This window comes from Chanos chanos, chromosome 16, assembly GCF_902362185.1.
Source record: "Chanos chanos chromosome 16, fChaCha1.1, whole genome shotgun sequence".
In the NCBI taxonomy this organism is placed as follows: Eukaryota; Metazoa; Chordata; class Actinopteri; order Gonorynchiformes; family Chanidae; genus Chanos; species Chanos chanos.
This window is the reverse complement of record NC_044510.1, coordinates 10797839-10824446: the sequence shown is the minus strand read 5'-3', so window position 1 is coordinate 10824446 and position 26608 is coordinate 10797839. Positions and strand designations below refer to the sequence as shown.

General features: G+C 42.9%; 1 protein-coding gene across 1 annotated transcript in view; it reads right to left on the bottom strand.

Annotated features, from left to right (window-relative positions):
- The window catches only part of ppp1r9ba (protein phosphatase 1, regulatory subunit 9Ba), a 36949-nt gene extending 11298 nt beyond the window's left edge, over positions 1–25651 (bottom strand). The window contains exons 1-2 of the mRNA XM_030793591.1: positions 25572–25651; positions 22676–24155 (exon numbers count right to left, since the gene is read on the bottom strand). Of these exons, the coding sequence (XP_030649451.1) occupies positions 22676–24091 (1416 nt within the window). The 5' untranslated portion in view covers positions 24092–24155; positions 25572–25651. The remainder of the gene's footprint in view (positions 1–22675; positions 24156–25571) is intronic.
- Positions 25652–26608: the final 957 nt, after the last annotated feature.

The following is a 26608-nucleotide window of genomic DNA, read 5'->3' as shown; positions in this document are numbered from 1 at the left end:
ATGCCCTTGAAACCTCTAAACCAACGCATTCCAAGGAGGAAGGAGACAGGTCAATTAGGCAGACAGAGCCCGCATTTATATATTGGACCAATAACGGCAGACACCAGAAGGTAGCTCTCTGCCAGCTAATGGACGAGAAAAGGACCTATTAAAGTCTATCTAATCTAAGCCATTTACGGCTCTTCAGTCCACATGGCTGGCCAAATTCAATCTCCACAACAAGCCAAGACTTCAGGGAGGCGTGTACAAGAGGTTTAATTCACTAGCAGTCAGCACTTCACGGATTGTCGGAGACAAGAGAGCAGGGCAGGAGAGGCTCTTGAAGCAAATCTGAGTATGGAAGTATCCTTAAGAGATTCATTTTTTATAACCTTTCAGACCAAAGTGGGATTTTTCAGGGATGCTGTGATATTTAACAGTGGACACATTTTTCACACATGAGGATGTGCGTGGGTTGAGGTGATAAAAAAAAAGTGATAAAACACCTAAAAAAGACAGTCCGTGTTATGCACCGTGGTTGGAAACACTCATTTGAAGGCCAACTCAACAGCAATCCAAAGACGAAGATTTCACCGGTAACATGAGGTCTGGCACATAAATTAGAGAACCACAAGTCATCCGGGTTGCCTTAAAAAGGCAATATCTCCTAGTAGCACAGCAACACAAATGCATATTTAGCCTGCTGATAACTCCTGACCACAAGTGAAACCGACCCTCTTTGAATGTCCTGCACTTTTTTTTTTCGTTGAACTTCTCCTTCAGCTCGAAAAATCACTTTATCTTCAGATAAAGGCCGTGGGACCTTAATCTGAGGTCATGTTCCTAGGAGATGCTATATGCCCTCAGAAGAATAGAGAGTTAGCCAATCAGAGACTGCTGGATCAAATGGATCAATACAATCAGAAGTAATGCAAGACCCTTTGTACATTCCTTATGGAGAAAAAAAACAAAACCTTGACACAGAGACCTACTGTAGCCCTGTAATAGATTCTGGAAGCAAAGGAGAAATGAAAGCAGAGCAGTGGGTGAACAAGTGAGAAATAATTAAGAGAAAGTAACAAGAGAATTGAGTTCATCTGCTGGTCAGAGGACTGTCTCTCTCACAGACTTCCTCCAAGACATACAAAAGAAAGACCTGCAGTGAACTACCCGCGGAGCAAGATCTTCAAAACCTGTGCATTATTCTCACATTATTTTTCGATGATCGTTTTCACGTCTTGCGGTGCGAGAAAAGAGGGGGCTTACTTATCCTGGTGAGTTTTGGAACCCATACTCTGCTCGTATCTCTTAATATGTCTCGCAATGAAACGTGTTTTTCTCCAAAACCCCTGGGCCCTGCAAGTTTTAGCATGAAGGCTAAATGAGCCACCTAAAACCACTGGCCCTTAATCAAATCACAATCATGGGAAACCAACAAGGTTTAGAAAATTGAATGATAGCTAGTGAATAACGGCCTACCGTAGGGTAACACAGGGCCCTCATCTGACTCTAAAATTGCTTAGGCGTTGCTTACCGAACCCGCTGGAGCTGATATTTATAGAGCAGACTGCTCAATGCATCATAATTTCTCGTAGAGACAGGGCATCCAGTGCAGCACTGGCAGACAGGAGCAATCACACTGTGTTATATTAATCATAAAATGCGAGACAAACTCCCTGAAGGTGATGACGCAAAAAAAAAAAACCCTTTAATGAGAACGAGAACGATGCTGTGGTTGGCGGGTATCGCGTCTGCGAAACAAGTAATCAGACGAGCGATCGCGTTTACGATTCATCTTGCGAAGGTGACCATTTACGTTGTTTAGCATTTCTCCGGCTCTTACTGTTTTTCTTTCCTTCTCTCTTTTCTTCTCTCTCCTTTTAGTGAGTTTGGCTGATCCTTTTTTTTTCATGCTTCTATTTAGCGGTGAATTTCCTAAACTGAATTCCGGCAGTCATTAAAGAGGGAGCGCGTTGCAAAATCCGGCACCTGGAACACATCATTCAGTATTCCCCCGTCAACCACATCACTAACACAACAGGGCACCAACCACGAATGTCAGCAAATGCAAAAAACTGTACCTTTGGAACCTAACACATGTTGCAACATTTGGTAAATCACTATGATATGTGAAATTTCAAACCTTCTGTTGACACTTTCGAGTCTTTCCGGTCAATGGAAAACAAGGCCGTGAAAATATTTCAGTTCATCAGGCTAAAGGTTCTGCAGTGGACTGCCGACCTGTGCAGGGTGTTTCCCCCGCGGCCTTGAGCGCTGGGATAGGCTCCAGCACCCCGCAACCCTAATTAGGATAAGGGGCTAGGAAAAAGAAGGAATGAATAAAAAGGATCAAGGTCTCGATCCATTTTGTCACTTGAATTTGATTCCACGTCTTCCATCTTGCTGTTAAGCATTATCCCTCAGCGCTAATATTAATAGAAAATCAAAATTGTCGTGAAGGTGATGCTGTTACAGGCGACACACTGCTGTCTGTTGTCTCAGACAATGTGTGAGACTATGAATAAATCATCCTAAATCTGTTTCACTCTCTCTCTCTCTGCTCTTTCTTTGTTCATTTCTAGCACTCAAACCATGAATATTTCATCAAAGACAGGTATCTTTTTACGTTTACAGGTGCCATTCTCGGGTTCTACCCGATCTGTCTATCAGCTGCTTAATGGTTTATCTTTTCTTTCTTTCGAATCTCTTTTGGAGCAATTAGCTCTTAACGTCTCCCTTTTCTGCCAAATACCATCTGGTCTCTTCTTTTTCCTCTCTTTGCCTTTGTCCAATCACTTTCCATACATCTTTACCAAGAGATCATACTTGCCCCCCCACCACCACACTTTCCTTTCACAGTCTCTAACTCATCAAACAAACACAATCTTCTCTTTTGTAGAAGCACAGATTTCTTTCCCCACTTCTCAGTTCATCTATATTAATGGCCTATTTAGTCCATTCTCCTTTCCTCATTTATCCAACAAATACAGATATAATATTCAATTTTATATAGATTCTTTGTCCCTCTGGTCTCTCCCTCCTTTCTGTCTTAATTTATCTCCCTCTATCTCTCTACTGCTCCAAAAATATTCTCCCAATCACCCGCTGTTCAAGTGAGCAGCAGACAGTGGCACTCCTCTCCATGTGAATACCATCACATTGGTCATGTGGTGTCATCGCTATGGCAACCCCCCCAGCTTGCTGATTGTGATTGTGACACTAATTTTTTCTCTCCTTTTCTTCTTTCCTCTCTCTCTCTCTCTCTCTTCGTCTCTCTTTCCCTCTCACTGCCCCCCTCTCTCTTCCTCTCTTTCTCTCTCTCTCCCTCTGTAGACTGCAGTGAAAGGAAAGAGAATTTTGCATCAAGGCTTACAGCATCACACTTTGCCTACAAATCAGGGGATTCAATCTGAACAGTCTCACACACACACACACACACACACACACACAAAACCTGTGATCTGCATATCTCTGCATCCGCAGTCTACCAACCGCATAAACATATCTCCCTTCTGTTCACACACACCTTTTGCTACTTATAACGATCTCCATATTTGGGCAGGTATTAATTTCGCTTGAAAATTCAAAACCATAAATCCTTCTGGACAATTTGTTTTAATGCTGGGATTTTTGAAGAATGAAAATCGGAAAAAAAAAAAAAACAACTTGATATAAACACATAAAACAGAAGCTCTCGCTATGTGGAACCCGTTCTATGCCTCGTGTTCCGTGACTGTTCCTTTGGGGCAAACCTCTCTTGGAATTTCTTGGCTTGGTCCAGAGTAATAACATAAAAATAGTGGCCAGATGTGGATGGGAGTAAAACACTTCACCCACACGTTGAAGGAAACTAACCGCTATGATAATAAGAGCAAGGAGAGGAATAAGAGACAGAGGCTGGGCGGGTAAGGGGGCGTGGCTTGAGAAAGGAGGCGAGGCGATATGACGGCCAATGACAAAGAGAATGAGGGCGGTATATATACACAATACGGAAGTGGGCAATCTCTAAACAACCACGTGAACTGGAAATAAACAACAACAGTTTTGTTTGTGTCAATGCCGTCAGAGCTGGCCAAGTCATTCTGTGCGGACTGACCCACCGTAGGCACTTTCCCTTGGTTTACAGTATGTCTTCTTGTCCAGTGAAACAGATGTGGTCTGTGTATGCTGGAATGCAAATGGTCAGACTGTTGCTATTTATTCAATCCTGCCTTACTCAGCCATTCCTGGGGTTTAGCAGGAATGTGGTGGGTGATGCGGTGTGTCTCTGTTACAGTGAGCAGGACACACACGAGCACACACACACACACACACACACGCACACACACGCGCGCGCACACACACACACACGCACACACACGCACACTCACACACACACAAACTCCTATTCAATCTTCATCACCTAAACTGCTGCACTGGCACAAGCAGAATTCCAGTAGGATACAGAGTAAACCCTGAAGGCAGAAAACATAACACATTTTCCACACATGCTAAACCAAACAGCCTCTTCCAACATCAGCGTTTTCTGGAGACCAGTGGAGAAAAGGGAGGGGTCTATGTGGGCATGTACCTTTGAGAGAGAGAGAGAGAGAGAGAGTGTGTGTGTGTGTGTGTGTGTGTCACTGTGCATAGGGAGAGAGAGACGATGTTAAACAGTTCGCTGTTTTCGGCATCACTCATTCTCCCTCTTTTTGTGTTTTAACAAGCATCTGGTTTCACAGCTCTCTTGCGAGAAGTGAAAATTGGGTACTCGGGGCACTGTTTTGACACCCCTTGTCTGGTTGCCATGGAGATACCCTGTGCACATGGGCACACACATGCCCACACACACACACACACACACGCATACACACACACATACACGTGCGTGCACACACAAACACACACAAATAAAAGAACCTCATTGGAGAGCCCCAGAGTGTACACAGACAAGTATTCTTAGCACCCCACAGTTGGTCCCATGGTCCATTAATTACAGTTCCCCGCCATAAGCCCTCTGTAACCGTGGAAACGGATGATACTGGTATGTGATTTAACTGTGGGGTGACCCGCAAGACCGTCCAAACTTAGAACAGAGAGAGTGAGAGGGAGTGAGTAAAACTGAAAGAGGGAGTTAGAAAGCGAAAGAGTGAGCTTTCCATTGACTGACGTGGAGAATAAAAAAATGACTCTTTCGGCGAAAGGCCCTGGTAAACCTTGCCCCTGGTAAACCGAAGATTGACTGTCGAGCTTGAGACTATTACAGCTTGACCACCCACAAAGACCACACTGGTCGATTAGTAAAGAATTTACTTCCACAGTTAGGTCCTCCTCCTCAGAATGACAGTATATTTTATTACAATTAGTACCACACATATACCGCAGCACCAGGTTTTACCAAGAGCAACTGCTCAATGTATCCAATGAGTGAAGCGTTTGCGCTCTCCTGAAAGTTCACAGCCGACGTCGCTTTGGGTCACGTCACGCGGTAAAATCTCGTGTCTGGTTTGGACGGACGTGTGTTTGCTGGAAGGTTCTTTCAGACAGTACACAGTTAGTTCTGTGTCTGGCTCATTCAACTCAGCGGTGGGTCGTTTGCGCGGCGCGACTCAGGGAGTGGAAGCCACAATCTGCTCTTGCACGTGGTGGCAACGGTCAGATGTAAGAGACGTTTCTTATACCACGCGAGCTGTTCGAGAGCTTCCATTGTACTCAGTACAAAAAGGAAGTTGTGTAATATAGTGGAAATGCTGTCGCATTTGACACAACACGGTTGCCGGTATGCTTTGACGGGGGGGGTGCTGTTGTGGAGTAGTTGTTGTATTTGTCGCAATATGGCCACTGCATGTTGTGTTAAAAATTTTGTGCTGTACTGCGATGCCATGCACGCCCTGTGGAAAATGGTTGCTCTGCGTTAAATGTGCATACGTAACCCGCAGCGCTTTTGTGAGCGGCTCTCTCTCAAGAGTACATTTTACCAGAGAAGAAACAGGAAGTCGGCAATGACAACGGCGAGTTACTGATTACGATTGGTTTTGTTGCCTTTTTGGTTACTCCCTGTCCTTAATGACTGTATTTTGGGTTAGAATTCAAGCCCCTATTCGCCGACAGAAGCAGAGAAAGGAAAACACAAAACAAACAAAAAAAAAAACCCAAAAGAAAACGCAAGGCTGTTAGCACAGTTAGTAAAGCCACCGACTAGTTAGTCATGATATACTCATCACTTGTTCATACACAGTCCTTCCTTCCTCTAAAGCCTGGTGTGGTAATTTCCACTTCCTTCTAATGTTCAAACTCACAAAACAGATTCAAACTGATCCCGCTTTGATTGAACGCATTGGTTTGAACTTAACGTACACAATCGTAATTTAGTCTGAAGACGACCAATGCTCCTGACTGCGCTAACACGTTTTGTCACAATCTGAGCTACTGAGACATAAAAAGACAGTTACTAGAGTTTTGTGAAGCTTCCTACAAGTCAACAGTTCTAACTGTAAGCTATTATGTATTATACTGTACAAACTTTTCTTTTTTTAGAAGCCAAACACCAAACACTGCAAATTCAAAATGAAAAGTACATTTCAATTTCTCTTGCTTAAGGCCAACATTAATCTCACACAGCTTTTATAAAGCATTCATGAACCTTTTATTTAAGTTCAAAGTTAATGAAATAAATGTTATAAAACGATCATATGTTTCACCTATCACTACTATATGAATATCCCTCATATGTTAAAAGCAGAATTCATTGCATCATCATATCTCCACAATGCTTGTTCAAATGATTCCTTGGGCATTTTCGGTAAAAATGTCACTGAGGACGTCAGAGGCCTGTTTATTCTCGTAAGCAGAGGGTTGTGAGGTGGTGTCAAAGAGATGCTAGTGATACATTCACACATACACAGAGGAGTCTTATTTGACACTAAACCACTCTTTCATATTCATTTGGACTGAACCATGCTATTATTGCAGCGCGACCGCTCTGTGAGCCTCGATAAGTTGCGATTATAAATAAATGCACCGTTCCGGTGTGAGAGGAAGCCCCTCTCTGTGATTGGCCAGGATGAATACGGAACCATTTCCAAAGGCCGCAGCCGTGACAGCAGGATTCAAAATGGTGGAGAAAATCTATGAATGGTTGAAAAAGTTATTCTGGTTACTCCAGCTACTCCGGTTTACTCCACTGACTCAGTGTGGCTTTTAGTGGTGGCTAATCAATGGATCAATCAATGCCTTCACTGCCCGGGATGAAGCAGTCGATGGCATTTTTCGCTGTGGATTAGCACACTTTTTTTGTGGCAGAGAGAGATGACAGTCGAACTTGTGACATTGCATGTGGTTAAATAGATCAGCTGATGCGAAAACAGCAACTACAATGACAAAATTGTGACTCAGTGAAGGGAAAAACAAGCATGTATGGCATCTTTGTGAATTTACATAACAGAATACAACTATAGCATGCTATTGATTGGTACTTTGCCAAGACCTGAGGTAGCATGCTCGCTAAAGAGGACTTCATTGGCGGAGGCCTGAGAGACAGAAAAAGATATGTGTTTTCGTGTGTGTGTGTGTGTGTGTGTGTGGGTGGGGGCTGGGGGGGGGGGGTGCGAAAGACCTACAGGAAGTAAGCACACTCTCACTGTTGGCTAAAGATATACAACATTTAGGGTCCTTATGAAAAGAGGAGACTAAAAAAAAGAAAGAGAGAAAGTAAAAGAAGGAAAGATAGCACTGGACTGTTTTCTCTGAGACATTTATCCCCCTCTCCCCATCCTGATGAATGGCGCACTCGCGTTGTCCAAAGCTAACAGCTATCGATTTCACATATACATAATATTAGAGTTTACACCCAAGCACTTGCCCTCCACACAGACGTTGCAATGCAACTGAATGAGGCCTTTCTGCCATCAGATTATTCAGTGTATGTTTGTGGAAAATATGGCCCACTCCTTTTCATTTAAAATCTTTAAAGGCACTGCTTCAAAATAACGGGATGACTGTTCAAATTGGTTTTATCGCAATCATTTTTGAATTGGATTTTATCATGGGTGACAGCCTTTGTCTTCAGAAAGCAAAGAATATGAGGAAACTATCCCAGAGTAGAAAGAGAGAGAGAGAGAGAGAGAGAGGGGAAAGCTAAACACTGCAGTGCCCACTCCCTGTTTTGCTCCATCCCCCTCCACCCCTCCTTCTCTCCGCCTCCCCTCCTCTTCTCCCTTGTTCATTGCTGACCCAGTCAGTGGTACTGACGTCACAGCCCCCCACTGCTGGGAGTTGACTGGAACAGCTGCACCAATCAGATCACAGGAAATGGGACTGTTCAGACAACAAAAGTAAACGCTAGCTGTCAGACTAGAGCACAGGGCTTTGGGCTTTGATGCAACACACACACACACACACACACACACACACAAACCAACATGCAAACACATCTTATCCACTACAATCAACAGACTCCACAAGGTGATGCACCCTTGCACCATACATATGCACTTTTACCCACATCTCTCATGAATCTGTCTTAGATGTCTTAATCTGCCTACACACACCCCCACACATACTATACTGAGTATTTCAGCACGTGACCATAAACAACACACTCTTGCTTACAACCACATAGGTACACACAGTGCTTTTAATATTTATATACGCACTGAAGTCTTCGCTCTGCAATCATAAAGGAAGAAACACACATAAATGCTAACACACACACACACACACACACACGTTGTATTGGAAAATGTCCCTTTAATCAACTGAAATCTGTCCACCAGAAACAGAAATTAGGGAAGCAGTTTGTTTCACAAGTGCCCGAGGGCTGGAGTCAAATTGTAAACGTCCCTTCTAAATGCCTAGCACTCTCCTGGAACACACTGGGTAATCTAGAAACAATACAGTCCAGTTCCAGTGTCATTTGTTTTGTGATGCTTGCACCAAAAATGTCTGAAAAAGCAGTTTAACCACAGCCCAGAGTGTGAAAGCCTACAGCAACACCCACAAGGAAACCGAAGGCATCTCAGACAAAAAAAAAAACAACGAAAAAACGTTTTGTCTTTCCTCATTTTAATGACAAAACTACATGACTGATATTATAGCAGCACTTTACACGACGAATGCAGACACCTTTTAAAAGCCACAAATTCAATCTGGAAATGCCGTGTTTCACCATTATACAACTGATACTGGGGTTTTAGGGCGTTACAGGCCACCAACCTTTAATCTGGCAGGAAGCAAGAGTAATCTGCAAAGCATCAACCTGCTGAGTTAATCTCAGAGTAAAGCTGCTGCCTTGTGTGCTCCATCTTCAGCGAGGTGTTTTTTACGCAGGTGCAGACTGTATATGACAACTAGTTTCTTTATGTAACCTGGACACTTGAAGAGAACCGGTTTCTTTACAAGCACCAAGGTTCAAAATGGTTTTTGCGACTGAACAAAACACATACAGTCCATGCATCTTGCTTGTTTGAAAAGCTTGTCCAAACTCTCTTACTGTTATATGCTTTTGTATGCTTAACAGGTCCACTGACTTCTTAGCTACCCTTTTGACATCTGTGTGTGTGCGTGTGTGTGTGTGTGTGTTTGCGTGTGTGTGTAATAGAACTGTGTATGGTCCCTTTGATGCTGTCTGATCTACAGAGGATCACAGGAGTAGTAAATAAACAGCTCAGTGGCGCCTAACGGGGGTGTAGGAGAGGGGTCACGATGACTGACATGTCGCCGCAGCCTCTGAACTACCGTCTAATCTTGTCATTGACTGCGTGTGCAACTGTAAGGCATGCCTGTCCAGCGCCTAAAGCTCCTAGCGCTAATGTTATCTTTACCTACTGCTTTCAGTACGTATTAGCATGTTAACTAAGACTTAGTGTCTATGGCTCCATAGCTATTAACTTCACCGTTACTACAACGAAAACAACCACTACTACCGGTACCACAACTACAACTAATTCTATAAGAACGACACTGCAGGGTTTAGCAATATTATACGTAGCACCGTATAACCTAATACAACAGTTACCAATGCTTTTATTTGAGTGACATGAACACTGTTAGTGATAAACCAATCATTCTCTGACTAGAAATCCCACATGCAGTACAATTAGCGCGGCCCAATAACCATGACTGTGGCAACATGAACGTACGCTACTGAAATCATAACAAAAAAGACTGAAGACAAAGAGCAAAACACATTTGCTCCGTGTCTCAATATCTGCATACAAAACATTGGAAATAGACCGCCCCTTGATCTGCCTGTCTTTTTCTCTCCTCTTTTTTCCAATTCCCGAAGCAGTCGGTGGGCGACACGTTTCTCTAGGAATCTCATTTCTTGAGGGGGAAAAAAAAAGAAAAGAAAAGAAAAAAAAAAAAAACATTTTTCCAAGCAAACAGCAGACTGCAGCATGCAGGGAGGATAAAAAATTCTACAAAGATCCTAAAAGAAACATGGCCATAAGGAGAATGAATAAATAACGAGGAGGGAGAAAATGGTTTCCTGCGCTCGATTGAGTTAAAAACCCCCCAAGGTAATGACGACTGTGTGGCAATTACAGCAGCTCTGTGGCATTAACACCTGTACTAAAAGAACAGGGTGAGAGTGAATAGGAAGGATAGAGCATCGAGGGCCCAGAGAGGAAGAGGGTGAACATGGTATAAAAAAGGCAGGGCGGAGAGAGAGAGAGAGAGAGAGAGAGAGAGAGAGAGAGAGAGAGAAAAAAACAAGTGTTAAGGAAAATGAATGTGTGTGTGTGAGTGAGAGAGAGAGAGAGAAAAAAACAAGTGTTAAGGAAAATGAATGTGTGTGAGAGAGAGAGAGAGGGAGAGAGAGAGAGAGATAAAAAGACAAGTGTTAAAGAAAATGAATGTGTGTGTGTGTGTATGTGTGTGTGTGAGAGTGAGAGAGAGAGAGAGAGAGGGAGAGAGAGAGAGAGAGAGAGAGAGAGAGAGAAAAAAGTGTTAAGGAAAATGAATGTGTGTGTGTGTGTGTGTGTGTGTATGTGCGTGTGTGTGTGAGAGAGAGAGAGAGAGAGAGAGAGAATGGATTGCATGTGGAACACAGAGACAGAAAGAGACAGAAAAAGAAAAGGAGAGATGTCAGTGAGACACAGTAAATATAAAAGAGTAAAGGGCTAAGACAGCAGAGAGTGAACAGAAACTGTAGTGTGTGTTGCTTTTTTATTCCACTACATCAGAGCTAGCTGACTGCATTCAGCACAGGGCTGGGGTGGGCGGTGGGGGGCAAAAGAATAAAGAAAACAGCCAGTATGCAGAACCCATAAATGCCGACCATTTATGGCTGGGGCAATGATAGTCTATTTTCACTCCTCCCACAGTGGAAAAAAGGCCTTGTGGTATCACTAGTGTTTCCTTTTACAAGACCAAGCAAGCCCTGAGGGACCTGACACAACAAGAAGAAGAAGAAGAAGAAAAAAAAAAAAATGTAGTTGCACCATTTCACAAACAGAGTGCCTCCTCTCCCTACAGTCACAGCAAAACAACATCAAAAAGCTTTGCTTATCAAACTATCAAAACAGATCAAATGAAGATCTACTTTATAGAGACGCCCCCCCCCCCCCCCCCCCCCCGAAACAAAAAGATTTCCCCTTTTTCGGTTTTGCTATTAGTTCGCGAGGATCAGATGAATTTTTGAAAAGCCAAAACGATTTAAACAAACAAACAAACAACAAAGAAGATATTCTTCTCTGACATAAACGACGATAACAAAAACAGCATCATTATGGGTTGAAAACGGGCAGTTCCTGTTAACGCTGGAGAACATGAGACGAACAGGAGCCAGTTAAGCCTGTGTGACAAGACTCGGGTGAATGGAGAATGATGAAGCTAAAAAACAATGCCTTGTACACATCAGTACAGGGGTTAAAACAGTGCAGAATTAGGTCAGTGGAAACCTCCAGATGATCTTTTGCAAGTCACCTGAAACATGCCCGTTTCAATCCCAGTTCAGCGTTTAAACCGTCACCCTACCTGATTTGTCTAATTTGAAATGTCTCATCTTGTATAATTATGGGGATACTCATTACTAATTACTGATAGGAATCTAAAAAAAACCCCAAACAAACAAACACCCCCCCCCAACAAACAAACAAAAAAACAAAACCCAAAACCAAAAAAAAAAAAAAGCAGTCAGAACAGAACTAGTCGGTCTAGCTGTACAATATGTTTTTTTCCCCCTTAAGTGTTGTGAAATATTAGGGAACCTGGTTTCCTTTCGAGGCCTCTTTGAGCTGTACATGACAATAAGACTCTTCTGTCTAACATGCCTCTCATTATGCTGCCATTTCCTGCCAACTTGAGTCGCTTGTAAACAAGCTTGTGTCGCAAGGCTGCCCTCGCTTGCAGCACAGGCACCTCTAGTTAAGTTACGCACCCGCTAATCTCTGAAGTGCTCTGTGGCTTTAATCATCGAAAACAAACAAACAAATAAACAACTTAAATAATTAGAACGTAAATAGATAAAAGCTAATCAAAATACAGAGTTTTCAGTGGGTTGAGAGGTTTGCCTAAAAAAAACACTTCGCTGAAGCATTTCCTCTGTGTGACGCTGCGGTTAATGACTCTCTCTTGAACGCGAAACGAACGTATTCTATTTCAAGTTTCGAGACAGGAGAGGCGCACGTCGGGCAGAAATGATATCTTTATTGCCGCACGCCTGTTTCCTTTAGCCTCTCAACGCTGTCAGCCCAGCGGTCTTCATCTTCCACGGCTGGCGTTTGGCGAGCGAGGGAGGGAGTGGAGTGACCGAGGCGTGTGCCTTTCGGTCGACAAACCGACGGACGCCGCTGTTTGCTGTGTCATACCCGTCTTTGTCTGATTCGCCGAGACGCTTACAATCACGATGCCCAGACTTCAGTATCTGTTCATGCGCGTTTCGTCGCACTGAATTTCTAGAGTCGCTGAGGTTTGTCCACATCAAAATCTCTCACATCATACTTCCCTGTGTTACTATCATTAGTGACTAGACAGTAGCTGACCACATAATGAGGATCGCTGAGGTAAACACAGGCAAGCTAAAGACACGTGAGCCCAATTGACTAAATTAGCAATTTGCCGTGGCAAGAGAGATGATGGCGTGTGCGCAGGGGATGCTTGGGGTTCTAAAATGAGTCGTCTGCATTTTGCAGACAATAGAGAGGCACCAGAGGAAACTTTCGATCGGGCTCGGCTCACTGCAGATGTTCGCCTGAGTTAAACGGGTCTGGGTGTGGTGTACGGAGCAAATTCAGGTTTCCTCTACGGATAGAACACCCTGGTCAAAGCCCACGTCTGTACCTGACTGTAGAACGGAAAGACATAACGAGATCAGGGTGGGGGGTGTGGAAGCTCTGGGTGGAGGGGGGGGGGGTGGGAGGTTAAGAGATGTTAAAAAAAAAAAACAGAAAGAAGGGGAGGAGAGATATCCTGTGCTTTAGATATTGTGCAAGGTCGTAAAAGGTTTCAAATGCTCCTATACTTGTGAGAAGCCAGTACGATAAAGGAGAATTAATACACCACTTCTCCAATTTGCTATTTCATTTCAGGCGAACATTTGTCCTGAATCCTGCACAGTCTGCAATTCTGTTTTTTTCCCCTCCCCTTTTCTCGGTAGGCTCTTACGTTTGAGGGGATCAATGTCTCGTTCTTGTCGGTTCCTTTTCTCTCTCCTTACTGTCTCCTCCTCTGTCTCTTCTCCCTCTCTGATGCGAGGGAGATCCTTGCCTGGAGGCTGCTGAATATTCTTCCCTCATCTGCCCTTGACCTCTCAGTTTTCTCCTCACCGTTCTCTCTCCCTCGCTCTCTCTCTCTCTCTCAACAGCCTGACGTCAACCCGTCTCAGGCCGCTCTTCCTTACGACCGATCTGTATTCATTCAGCGCTCCAGACCACACTCCCCCCCCCCCCCTTTTTCCCAGCAGGCACCTTGCATGTGCCTGATTTGAATCCGCTCGCTGACTGGGAAAGAAAACAGCGGGAAAGCACAGTCGAGCAGGGCAAACGCAGTAAATACGCAGTGAAGTGATTGTGTGTACAGTGATTGGAGTAAAAACGACCCGACTTCACTATCATGCGATCACGGCATCATTTAAAAAGACATTAGCGCACTTATTGCTAACACAAGACAAGCTAGTGGTACTGGATCAATGCAGTTACAGTCGATGTCATTTAATTCCATTACGTACATTGCTGCATCCAAGTATTCTCTTCAGAATCACTTTTATTTGAAGCTTAGGACCAACAGAGTCAGTGAAAGACGACATACATTGCATACTGCATTGGTATATGAGGTTAAATGCTCTCAGGTTCAAACGGAAAGCAAAGAATCTTGGTTCCTGTTGTAGCTCTGTACAGTGTTAATGTGCCAGATGGTGTAGAGGTCAAAAACTAGCAATAAACTAAATAGATACGGTCGTTAGGAGTGTTTGCATGTGTGTGTGTCCTTGTGCATGCATGTGTGCGTGCATGTGTGTGTGTGAGAGACAGAGAGAGAGAGAGAGAAAGAGAAAAGGTTAGGCACTGAGGGGGAGGCAGGCTGGTTTTGGTGGTAATGGTCTCTTCATTGGTAATTCACTGTCACAGTCTATTTCCTCTGTGACCTCTTTTGATTCCTCCACCCTCTCCCTCCTGTTGCCCCAAAGAGAGCAAAAAACAAGAAAGAACTAAGTTAAATAAAGACACTTGAGGAACTTCTTTTACAAGCTGATAAGGCTGGTAAGGGGCAAGGCCTTGGACACTGATACAACAGGCACCCGGCTACGGACTAGCTGCGACCAATTGGTCCTGCCTCTACGTCTGGCCTTAGAAAGACTGCTAATGTAAAACAGGGAATGTGGGAGGTCTGATGTGATTACATTTGCTTAACTGCAATTAACTGTTAACATCAGCATGTGTTTGTATCCAGAGGCCTGCCGTCTACTTCTTACCCAAACTGAACGTCACTGAACATTTCAGAACCCTAAACAACCTCAAAGAAGTGAACTCCATTCAAGTTAAACCACAACCCCCTAAATCAATTTATTTTAACATTCTCAATCATTGAATAATAAGGCCAAATGGTCTAGCCACTAGAAACATCATTGACAAATTAGCGGAAAACGGTCATAAATTGTATAAAAAACACTAAATGCATTTAAAGCTGCTTCTGTGATCACAGTCATTAGGGACTGCACTTCAATGGATTTCTGTTGCTGTGAATAAGACGTACTGTTTACTTGCCTCCAAAGTTCCGATTTTGCACAGCACAGATCAATGCAACTGACAGACGCAGCTTTTATAGGTCGTAATCAAAAATGAGTTAACATTGCTAAACTGTAATAAAACATTTCCACAAGAAAACATTATCTTGGCTGTTATAGGAATTTTTTTATTTCATAATAATACAGCTGTGATCGATGATGTAATGCCTTTCTACATTCAGTTTGGCTCCCACCGCCAGTTTGGCACTGTTTCCGGTATTTTTCACCAAGCACTGTCTGAACTAATTCTCTCCACCTTTAAAATGTCGGAGCTAAGTAACTGAGAAACACAAAAAAAAATGTCAAGTGCTGATCAATAAACCACTGTTGAAATCCAACAGAGGTGTCTTTGATAAGCGTCCAAGTGTCTGAGGTTATTAAAGTCCTCGTAACAAGTGTCTTCTTATTTTAGTAGTGAGAACAACAAAAAACCAGTCGTTATCGCTGATCTATGGTTAAACGTTAGGTCTATTTACTGTCCTGACTCACACTCCCCAATTTGGAAGTAGCTGATTTCAATTTGTTGTTGTTTTTGGAGTCTACGCTTGGCTCTCAGATCAGCTATCGATTTAGGGGGGGTTGGGCAAAGCAAGTTATTTATCAAAAAGAGGTCATTCATCAATCAATCAATAGACAATGAAAGACAGCCAGCGAAACCCTGGAGCACTACGGGTAAGACTGTCCAATCACGACCTTCTGATACATCGTTCTACTACAGAAGCAACCGTCCTGGTTCTGTGACACACAAGCAGCCTCTTCTCTTCCAAAGGGCAGTGTAAAGCCATACACCGATGCTTAAGGTTAACCTCCTCCAAACACGCTCACCCCTCAGAATGCTAAACTCAGAATATGTTCATTTCCGCTCCAGAGTCAGTGGCGTTAGTCATATTATGACAGCCTCGCGTGAGGAAAAACGTTCAAACAGTGTTCAGAAAAATATGAAGACAAAAGAGATAAAGAGATGACGGGAGATGGTACTCAGGCGACGCCAATAACCTGCAGGGCCGACGAAGAGACCATGAGGCTGTTGTGCTCGTGGCTGTTTTTATGACGGACGGTGTGGAGACGCTGTCGAGGTAACACTGAGATAACAACTGGAGAATATCTGTTTTGTTCGCCTCTATCAAGGATGCTAACGGTACACGTAGCTAATCACTTCTTCCTCCAGCAGTAAATGGATGCATTTCCTTTAATTTGACGATGAAAGATTCGTAATTCGCTAACAGATATCCTCACAAACAGTTCCAGCAATTGCGCAGATGTTGTTAAAGCAGAATAGATTAAGGACTCCCTAATTAAAGATGACAGTTTAACAGTTGAAAGGTTGGGATTCCTCCCCCTTGATTAACAGATAGAATGGAATTATCTGGAAGTGAGTTTGCTGACTGATAATGTCTGATTCAGTTAAACAGTCATCTACAGCAGCAGTTATCTGGAGAGGCTGTTGTTACTTGTCAGCACATTCTCTCATTTAAAGCAACTTGGGTGTTCCACAATCTGTCAAAATTGAGAGATGAATCCCTCAACCCAAGATTTCAAATCTATGGAACAACTTTTCCAAGTTCATATAGAAAATTGGTAACGTAGAAGAATGTACATTGACACACGATCTGCAAAAGCACGCTGGACAACAGATGCTTATATACTAGTACATATGAAACTGCCCCGTAGAGGCTACAATCGTAGTAATTGTATTGTGGAGGGCTTGTACAGTAAAACTGAGCTATTTGAATTCTCACAAAAAATGCCAAGGCTAGATCTGCCCTGAAAAGGCAAGCAGACCATCTGCAAGGCCTAACACAAGCAGTGGATATGTCAGACAAATGAGATGGTAGGGCACAGGACGTTGAAAGTCAGCTTAAATATACACACTCAACTATCCCTTTAATGGAAGAATGTATGTGGGAGTGGGTGTCGGGAGGACAAACGAAACAGTTAGCAATAACGGGAAGAGTGCTGAGAGGAATCATTTTCAACATGTTAGAGACATCACAAATGAAGAAATGAAATTATTTTTTTATCATTATTACATTATGCGTGTGTGTGCGCGCGTCTACGTTTATGTGTGTGTGTGTGTGTGTGTGTGTGTGTGTGTGTGTGCGCGTGCATGTGTGCCTGTGTGCTTGTGTGCGTGCATGCGTGTGTGCCTGTGCATGCGTGTGTGTGTGTGTGTGTGTATAAGAGAGTAATAACATGCTTTGCCTGTTGATCTTTAGAGGATTCTTATACCACCTGTAGTGCAGAGTCTTAGCTTTTCTCTTTGGATTAAGGGAAAGTGGAGAGCACACGACACTATTTATAACAGCAGGTATATGCTTAATCTGTTTAGGAGATCCACCACACAGCAAGACAGACACCTGCTAGCTATGACTACGCAAGTGTAGGTACTTCATATTGGCTGTCCAGAGCCTTCTCGTAGTCAGACTGCACACAGAACAAAGCACATCTATAAATTTCCTCGAGTAAACAGCCGGCAGAATATAGCTTATGTCTAAAGAATTACGCACGCAGTAAAATGCAACTTTACAACTTTAAAAGGTTTAATGTACTTAGACAACACTCTGTTCAGGGTTCTTTTAGGAACTCCAACATTTAGTTCACGTTGAGTTCTTGACACAATGTTATCAAAAACGTATCCTCCATACACCCACCTTCAGAGAATGAGTTGAAAGTCAGGCCTGGCGAAATTAGGGAACTATTTTGAGAGCGTAAATGATAATCAGTTTAAACAAAGCATACTTCCCCTCCCATTAAGTAGCACTACATTTTTTTGAAAATGAGAATGGAACATTGGGTTTCCAAGCACTGATTGTCTGAGGAAGCCCTTCTGTGACCTTGGTAACAGACGTGCCTAGCTGGTTAAATCACTGGTCTGTGTTACTAAGATATAAATGTATGAATGGATGCACTGTGTAAAACCCAATCCTCCAGTTTCTGCAGATAATATTCAGATAATAGCTGCCTAAATCGAGTGAATCACTCTTTCAACCATTTTATTCAGATTTGCATGCTTAGTTCAGAGACCTGAAAAACCTGCTAAAATTTGGGTTTACATAAGTGCTTCTCACCTCAAACAGCAGCTGAAAGGTTACTTCAGACAACAGTTACTCACAGTAACATGAAAATATAAACAGTGTTAATATAAATATATAAATATAAAAACTGTATTTTAATCGCTGTTTCAGAACGTGTTGAAATCTAATTATAAAGGATTGCAAGGACAGTAGGTCACTTGGTTTCATAAAACAATGTTGCCCCAGGCATAACAGATGAACTAAGCTCATTAGAGAGTGATAAAATTCCATAGCCATTCCATACAGCTATATAGTCACATTAGCATTTTCAGGGAGTAAGATCCTTAAGGGGAAGACACTTGATCCTATTATACATTTTACAGCTGTAAGAATCTCGCACCTCAGAATGTGTTGACAAGACGGGTTGGGGCGTGGGGGTGGGGGGTGGGTGGTTGTTTGAAGTGAGGCAACCAATTTGTGAAAGGTTTTAATCTCAATTTAGCTCTTTGTAGAGATTATGACAACTGTAGAAGAATACCGGATACCCAAGTTCTGTTTGCAAAACGTTCAAATAAACTTTTGGGTATTCTGTTCCTAGCGTGTATCAGTACAGTCTGCACTATAACTAGAAAAGACCCACTGGATCAAGATCAAGATACTCTGATGTAGTAGCAGCCATATGCTACCTTATACTTTCTCTCTCTTTTTGGTGCTTTCACAGAGAAGTATCGTCCCCAGGGAAGGCTATATAAAGTAAAAAGTGGAATTTAAGAACAATAGCTGGAAGGACATATAAAATATCTCACGGTAAGTGATTTGTGTGGGCTCAAGCCTTCTTCACTCTTTTGGAGCACAGCAGAATCTTTTGAGGACCTTCTCTGAACGTTACACTAAACAGATATTACGATATTTTCCTGTAAAGATCTCGGCAGCTCAGTTGCTACTGTCCAGTGGCTGCCAACTGCCAAAAAAAAAAGCTATTTTGGAATTTAAAAGCCTTTTTCCTTTAACAGTGTACTCCTGCAGAGTCCATCCTCAGTTGACACAAACATTAACATCTAAAACTCCCTTTCCCTCCTTCTCCTATAACTGCCACTGGAATGCTTCCTCCCTTTGAGAGCATGTGAGGTGCCGCCCAAGTCCGTCCGAGAACAGGAAGTACTTAATAACAGGGTCACTCACACAAAACATGCACAGTACACCTAGACCCTCTGAAAGTAAACTGCTACACTTTCTCACACACATCCAGATAAACACGTGACAAGGCCACAAAACCTACAAACAAATACATAGGGGACAGATGGACATAACAGTCAGACACTCAAGATACCCCCCCCCCCCTCAAAAAAAAACAAACAAACAAAAAAAACCCATGCAATCATATTCCATTTAAAACTTTCCAAAACTAACATTAAAGGGTGAAAGCCCATGCTGTAATACTGTTGCAACATAATAATAACAGCTAATATTAATGGCCATGGTTAAAATTTGTAGTTTGTGTAGTTAAAAGTTATTTTCAGCCTGCCACTACACACAGACATACACACACCCACACACACACAAAGGCACACACATTGCCTCTAGCAGTACAGAAAGCTTCTCACAACTGACTGACTAGAGTAGCAATGCGAGCAGAGCCTGCTTCCTGATTACAGAAAAAAAAACAAAAAAATACCCGACAGATTGCCCAAATGAGGCTGAAGCAGAAAGTAATTGCCACCTTTCTGTCCAGCGGAGAGAGAGATGCTGAGTGAGAGAGGGATCAGGGTCGGTAACAGTAACAGAAAAAAAGCATACAAAAACAGGTGAGATGAAAGAAGGCTGCAAACCTTTGATGGAAAAGTCACCTGGCCCTTCGGGACAGAACAGATGGTTTAAAAAAGCACAACGTGGTAGGTCTAAACTTTGCTTCAATTCAAGTGGCTAAACTGATGTTCTACAATCATCTCCCTTGCAGATGAGCTTAGCAATGTTTAGCAGACATCTAAATGGATTCATCTATATGTTTACATAAAAGATCTGTCACTGACAAGAGTTGACTGGATGAAGCCTAATTTACAAAATAATCTATTTCAGCCATGATACAGTGTCACTGAAAATGTACGTGCGTAAGCTTGCTTAAGTTGAGCGGTGAAAACTTATGACTTTTCATCGCCAAGATCAGCACCAGTGACTAGATCAACTGTAAACCAGAGCAGAGTTGGTTTCAATGCATTTCACGAGAGATAGAAGGGATCAGTCTGAACTCAGATGTATCAGATGAAATTCTACTTTTGCATTGTGGTGTTCATTCTGATTAACTATCCTGAATGCAGTGTGAAAGACAGCTGTTACATCAACCAGGGAAGTTGAAGATCTACCCAGCGCTTTCAGCCTGACAGGGTGGGAATGAACTCAGATTCTCTAGTTCCGTTTTCACTTCCTCAGCGAAGTGTGCAGTTGAATCAAAACTTTGTTGCAAATTTTGGCATATTGGGTTTAACCTAAATTATGACAGTACCCATATCCTCGTGAAATACCTCTCAAACAGGGATGTCAGCTGAAGAAAGAGTTTATTAATCTCTCCAAATTAAGTACATAAAGTAAAAATATGTACAATAAAAGGACACATTGCTTGAATGTGCTTTCACTTTGAAACAACCTTCAACAGAAGCATCATAGCCAGATATCTGCTGGCCATTAGTTATTTGAATAACCACTCTGAACTAGTTATTTGAATAACTATAGTGCAAACTGACATGGTCAAAACAAATGGGTATTCTTTAGTCATACACTAGGTAATACACATGTTATTATTAATGCACTAAATGACAGGATCCGCTCTTTGATCCACAGATTATTAAGGTATACAGTTAGGACGGGAGTATCGCTGTGCCCCCAATATCTGACAAAAAAATGGTCTCCGTCCTCAGAGATTTCTGTTTCGACACAATAACGCCTCACAGACAAAACTGACACTGAGCTTGTTAGAAACTGCGGAGCAGTGTAAAGTATACAGGTTCAGACTGGTTTTGTGACATTATGGTAAGACCTCAAGGTCAGGGGAGGGTCATAAAAGTTCACATGCCTTTAATTCATTTCTACTGTTTGACATGCAAAGTTAGGCTGGCAGATCAGTCACATAATATGTTTATCATCAACAAACAAAGGGTTAATTCTGTTATTCTTTAGTTGATTAATTAAAGTGTGCAAAAGAACGCATTGGGAACATACGATTTTAGTTTTCTTGCTTACGTGTAGAAGTTAATTTAGAGCATGGAAACTGTTCTGTTGCTCTTTTGACTGTCATCCCATGTAAAGGTAAGTGAATTTCAACCATTAGAGCACAATGGATAGACAAGGAAAACAACAATGAACCAAAAGAAAAGCTACTGAATACAACAATCTGACGATTCAAACTTCATTCATGTTTACTTGGGTAAAATGAGTCATTTCGTTTTTTTTTTTTTTTTCACCAAAACATCCCTAACATACACCTAAATCTATTAATGAAGAATCTGACGCTTGCGTGACGACATGGATCAAATGAAGCTCGATAGAACAAAAAAAAAAGAAAAGGCACGTTCAATGGCCTGACGTCCAGGTCATAGATTAGGAATCACTGTCCTTGTCAAATCTCCCTACTTTTCCATCAACCTTTGAACCGCTGCTTCGAAAGGCCAAAGGGACACTCCTCGTTGTGACAATGAAGTCATGGCATGCCACCACGCATTTCACAATTGGCTGCACTAATGCAAGAGAGTGATGGCGGGCTAAGGAGAGGATGCAGTTGGAGTCGACCAGAAATAGCAGATGTCAGCATCAAAGCCCTGAAAACACCCCCTGAACATCCTATTTTACCAAACAATTCAGTTGACTGCATTTGGGCTACCTACTCTTTGACCGTACCGATAAATATCTTTACAAGAAAGTATAAAAACAAACCACTGTTAGTGGATGACTTACAGAAGACCAAAGCCTGTTAGCATTTTGTTGCCAGCAGGAAGTATGGGCCACAGTTATTTGTGTGCCCTGTAGGAGACACATCTGTCAGACTAAATGAGAATTGATAGCACAGGCTCAACTAAACTGATCTCAAAAGCACTGATGCAGACCACTGATATGAATTGCAATTCTCTGGTTTTACAAAGCGGCATTTCTACAAAAGGCTTTGTCCATTACCAACTCCTGTGAGGTCAGCTGTAATCATGACCACAATTACTGAACAATACAACCAAAACAAGGCTTAAAGTCTTTCAGAAGCATTGCAGCATCAACACTAACCCTAAACATTTTGGCCCCAATGTGTTCAACTGTGCATGCTATTTTCAAGTCTACTGTTTCATCTGTTTTGATCTTATGCTTGTTTGATCCTTTAAAACAACTACTCATCACAGTTGTAACTATAGATAATAGTGGTGCTATACCTCATCTAATCCGCTATCATGTCTGAACTTCAACTTTAAATCTCCTGAACCTGATGTGTTGGTCTGGCACTTACCTTTATTGGCCCAGTGCTGAAGCAAATTTTCCTACTGGCTGGTGGTTCATCCTCAGCAGGAAGCCCTGGAATTTCTGAGCAGCTGGATTCTGGTTCATAGGCTTCATCCTCCTCCACCTCATCCTCGTCTAGCTGGCTGCCACCTGAGTCTTCACCTATTCCACTGTAGGCACTGATGTCCACCAGGTCAGCATCTGAATAATCCTCCCTACGAGATACCTCGTCCAGGCCATTGTCCTCTTGAAAGCAGCCCTCTACAAGGTTCTCTCCCTCCTTGTCCTTATGTCCTGCCTCAGTGGAGCCCCCAAGGGCTTCTCCATTCTCCAGAGAGGCATGAACCTCTGCTTGCACCAGTTTGCTCCCTGCCTCAGAGGCATAAGCCACCTCCTGCTTCCCAGTTTTGGACTCTCCTCCAGTGATTGCTTCTACCTTAGAAGCCTGGACTTCCTCTGCCTTGTCTTTCTGTAGCTCTACTTCAGAAGTAGCATCAGAAGCCCTGCTCCCTGATTGTCCACTCTCTAGATTGCTAACCTTGGATTGGTGGTCTCTTGCACTCCTTGGACTTCCAGGAGCACCATCCTGGTCTTTGAGTAGACCACCTTCCTCTTGGCCTCCCACAGGAGGGACGGCTCGTACTCTCTTTGCTGCGATTTTAGAGTTTGATGTTCCTACTTTTCCCGGTGTGGGACTGACACCTCGGGAGGGCAGGGGAGACGTTGATGAAGGCCGGTGTAGGTTGTTACGCAAGTTTGCCTTTTCAAAAACAGCACTCAGCTGGCTGACAGTGGGTGAAACAGCTTCAGCAGGTCCCCCTGGTGTGTCCAGCTTGTCCAAGGACTCAGAGCTGCCATTAAAGCGTACCACAACATCCAGACGGCTGTCTTGGAAGCCTGAGGCTCGCTCCTTCTTCAGTAAGATGCGATTAGTGGCAGCCTGTTTCTCTTGTAAGTGGCGCTGCTCAAAAATTCTGCGTGTCTCCTGCAGCTTGGAAAAGCCTGTGGAGGTTCCACGGGGCATACTTCCGTCAGCTTTACCATCAAAGCGACTGATTCGCTCAGAAACTGTGGCGCCAAGTTTTAGCAGTGCACTGTGGTCTACATTCTCGTTCAGACTGCTGGCCCTGGGAAGGGAAAGCTTCACTGACTGGTCCTTAGCCTTGGACGGGTCATCATCCTCTCCAGGAGAGCCCATCTGCATAAACATGTTCTTAATACGGTGGACATTGGACCCGTACCTGTGACCACGTCCTGACGGCCGCGATTTCCCATCCTCACCATTTGTGGCATTGTTCAAGGAGTCCTTTGCTTGTTTGAGTGCCTGAATCCCCGCCTCGTATGCGTTCCTGTGGGGGGACGCGCTTCTGACCGTGGTGCTAGCGCTGGCACTAGCTGTTGACGGGGGTTCAGTCTTCATCATAGTTAATCAAACTGTGGTGAGGCTTAGCAGAAACCGCATAGCCCCCCTGATGCTCCTCCTGGGACTATTTCAGTTAACCATTGGCAGCAAAATAATCAGGAAGATTCCCCATGCAAGCAAGAGAAAACAGAGGGAAGAAACGTGAATGAGATCCGTAAGTACACAAGGAATTTTAAAAAGCAAAATACATACATAATTATCTTGGATCTGATGAGGCTGGTACCCAAAGTATAGTGATTGTGGTAGGGGGTGAAAACCAGATATCATCACACTTGACTCAAAATCAATACAGTGTAAGTAATGAGGTGTTCTGACTCTAAACACTCCAATATGTATTTTGTCTTTCAATTAATGCTATTTTCTGTTTCAGTTTGAGTTACTTTTGACTGTCTACAAAATTCTCCTCACCTTCACCAAATGTAGGTTGATAGACGAGACACTGCTAGGTCAGAAAGCCAGCAGATTACTGACTCTTTTTAAGTGCACTCGGTCTGGTAAACACGAAACCACCGACTAACGGTTTTACTTACTGTCACAATAACGTTGTTAAAAACAGTCTTAAAACAATCAATTTGGAAATCCTCTGACGTATGCTCTCGAAGACCTAGTCAAGATGCAATGCAGTTTACTCTCCCTAAATTGCATTTCAAGTAACTGAACAAGACTGTTTATTGATTTTATGGATGAGAATGATTGCCGAATAAATATCGCATGATTTCAAATCCAGCGTGGACTTGAATGACAATCTATCTGAAAGATAATCGATTTGGCCATTGTTGAAAGTGCTCTCATTGTTGTCTCTTCTAAATCCGAGAAAGCGGCACGAGTGTCTCATCAATACTGCCTTTCCTGCTTTATTAACCCCACCAGAATATTCATTTTTGCTACTTTTTATAGAAGCAACGTAATTCATAGACAGTAAAGTTGTCGTCTATTTGGCTAACGAAAATCTCTGACAGCACTGATATACAACGTTTTCACTATGACGCTGTGTTTTTGCCACTGTATCACGATGCAATAAGTGGTAATCAATGCACATATAAAATGGATTGCAGTCCTTTTCTTGGGAAATAGAAAAATGAAGTACAGTGTGCTCTATGATATGACAGGCTTTGTTGTGACTTGGTGTCATCCACGCTGGTTTGATGCCATACACAAAATAACTGTTGCGCCAACGGCGCCATTGAAGGTGTGATTTTACAGGCATGGGTCAAACGATAGGGTACACAAATTGTGTGATTACACCAAAACAGAAAAGGTACAGTAGACTTAGATTATACACTGTCAATTAATGACGTTAGGACCCTGCGGAATATTCAGGCCTCGATTTTCGCCTGTATGTCTGATGTCTTGACTGAGCTACGTCGCTTCCTGCATCCTCCACTGTCCTAATAACTGGTCTCTTTTCGTATTAAAGGCGAAAGATAAACACAGTAATGGCAGAAATAATGATGCGGTCTAAGGTCGTTTGAAACGTTACCTTATTTCCTGTGTTCATCAAAGATTCAGTTGATAAAAAGTCCGTCTATTTGCAAATCCATTGTGTCCACGGCTGTTCTCGCCCTCTTGATTTCCCTACTAACATACAAAAGTGACGCCTGCTCTCGCTCACTAGCTCGCTACCGCTTCGCTCGCCCCCTCCTCTCATCACCACGAGCATATGGCATCACAGGTTTAATTAACCCTTCCTGCCGAGCAGTAAAAAGGCGTCTCAGTTAAAACATTCGACCTTCAGTTACGAAAAGTATGCTACATGTGAATTTATAGCAACCAGCGAGTTCACCGTGTCTGGTACAAAGTATAAGAATAGAATACTTGTATATAAGCACATGGAAACATACATGCGTACGTAGATATATACAAATAAGGTTATAGGTCTACCAACGTTGTAACCAATTGGTGGAGGAAAATTCCTCTAAAATGTAAAATTTGGAGGCAGATTTTTAAATTAGCATACAATCTTCTTTCTGTTATATAGCCTATAGGCCTAGTTTAAACCTAGAGAACTGTTTTGTCAGGGCGATTTTAAATGCTTCCATATACTCAATACAATTTTCGTTTTCTCCTTTGTCATAATACAGCCGAACAGAATATACAGTGGATTCAGAGCCTATAAAAAGTCTTGTGTGAATGCATCTGTCTTCCGGCGACCTCGTGAGGAAAAACAGAGAAATAATGTGGACTGTATCTTCTTAAAAGCTGCCGTGTGTCTTAACATAAGGCTAATTGAAACCACTTGTCGTTGTTTAAAGAAAAAGCACGGGCTCCTTCTTTACAGTGAATCAGTTCAAATCATTGCGATGCCCGACAGTTAGTCGAGACACACTGACCTATTTTGCTAGAATTTACAGCTCCAACTTGCAGGCTTTGGCAGAGGAAGCGCGACGACCAGCGGCAGGCCAAGCAAATTTATCTACATCCCGTGCTGCCTTGAAAAACGTCTCAGCTGACTGCTCCACCGTATTACACCACTCTTAAAAGCATGGCATCGTGCCTCTGAGGGGTGTAATGACGGAG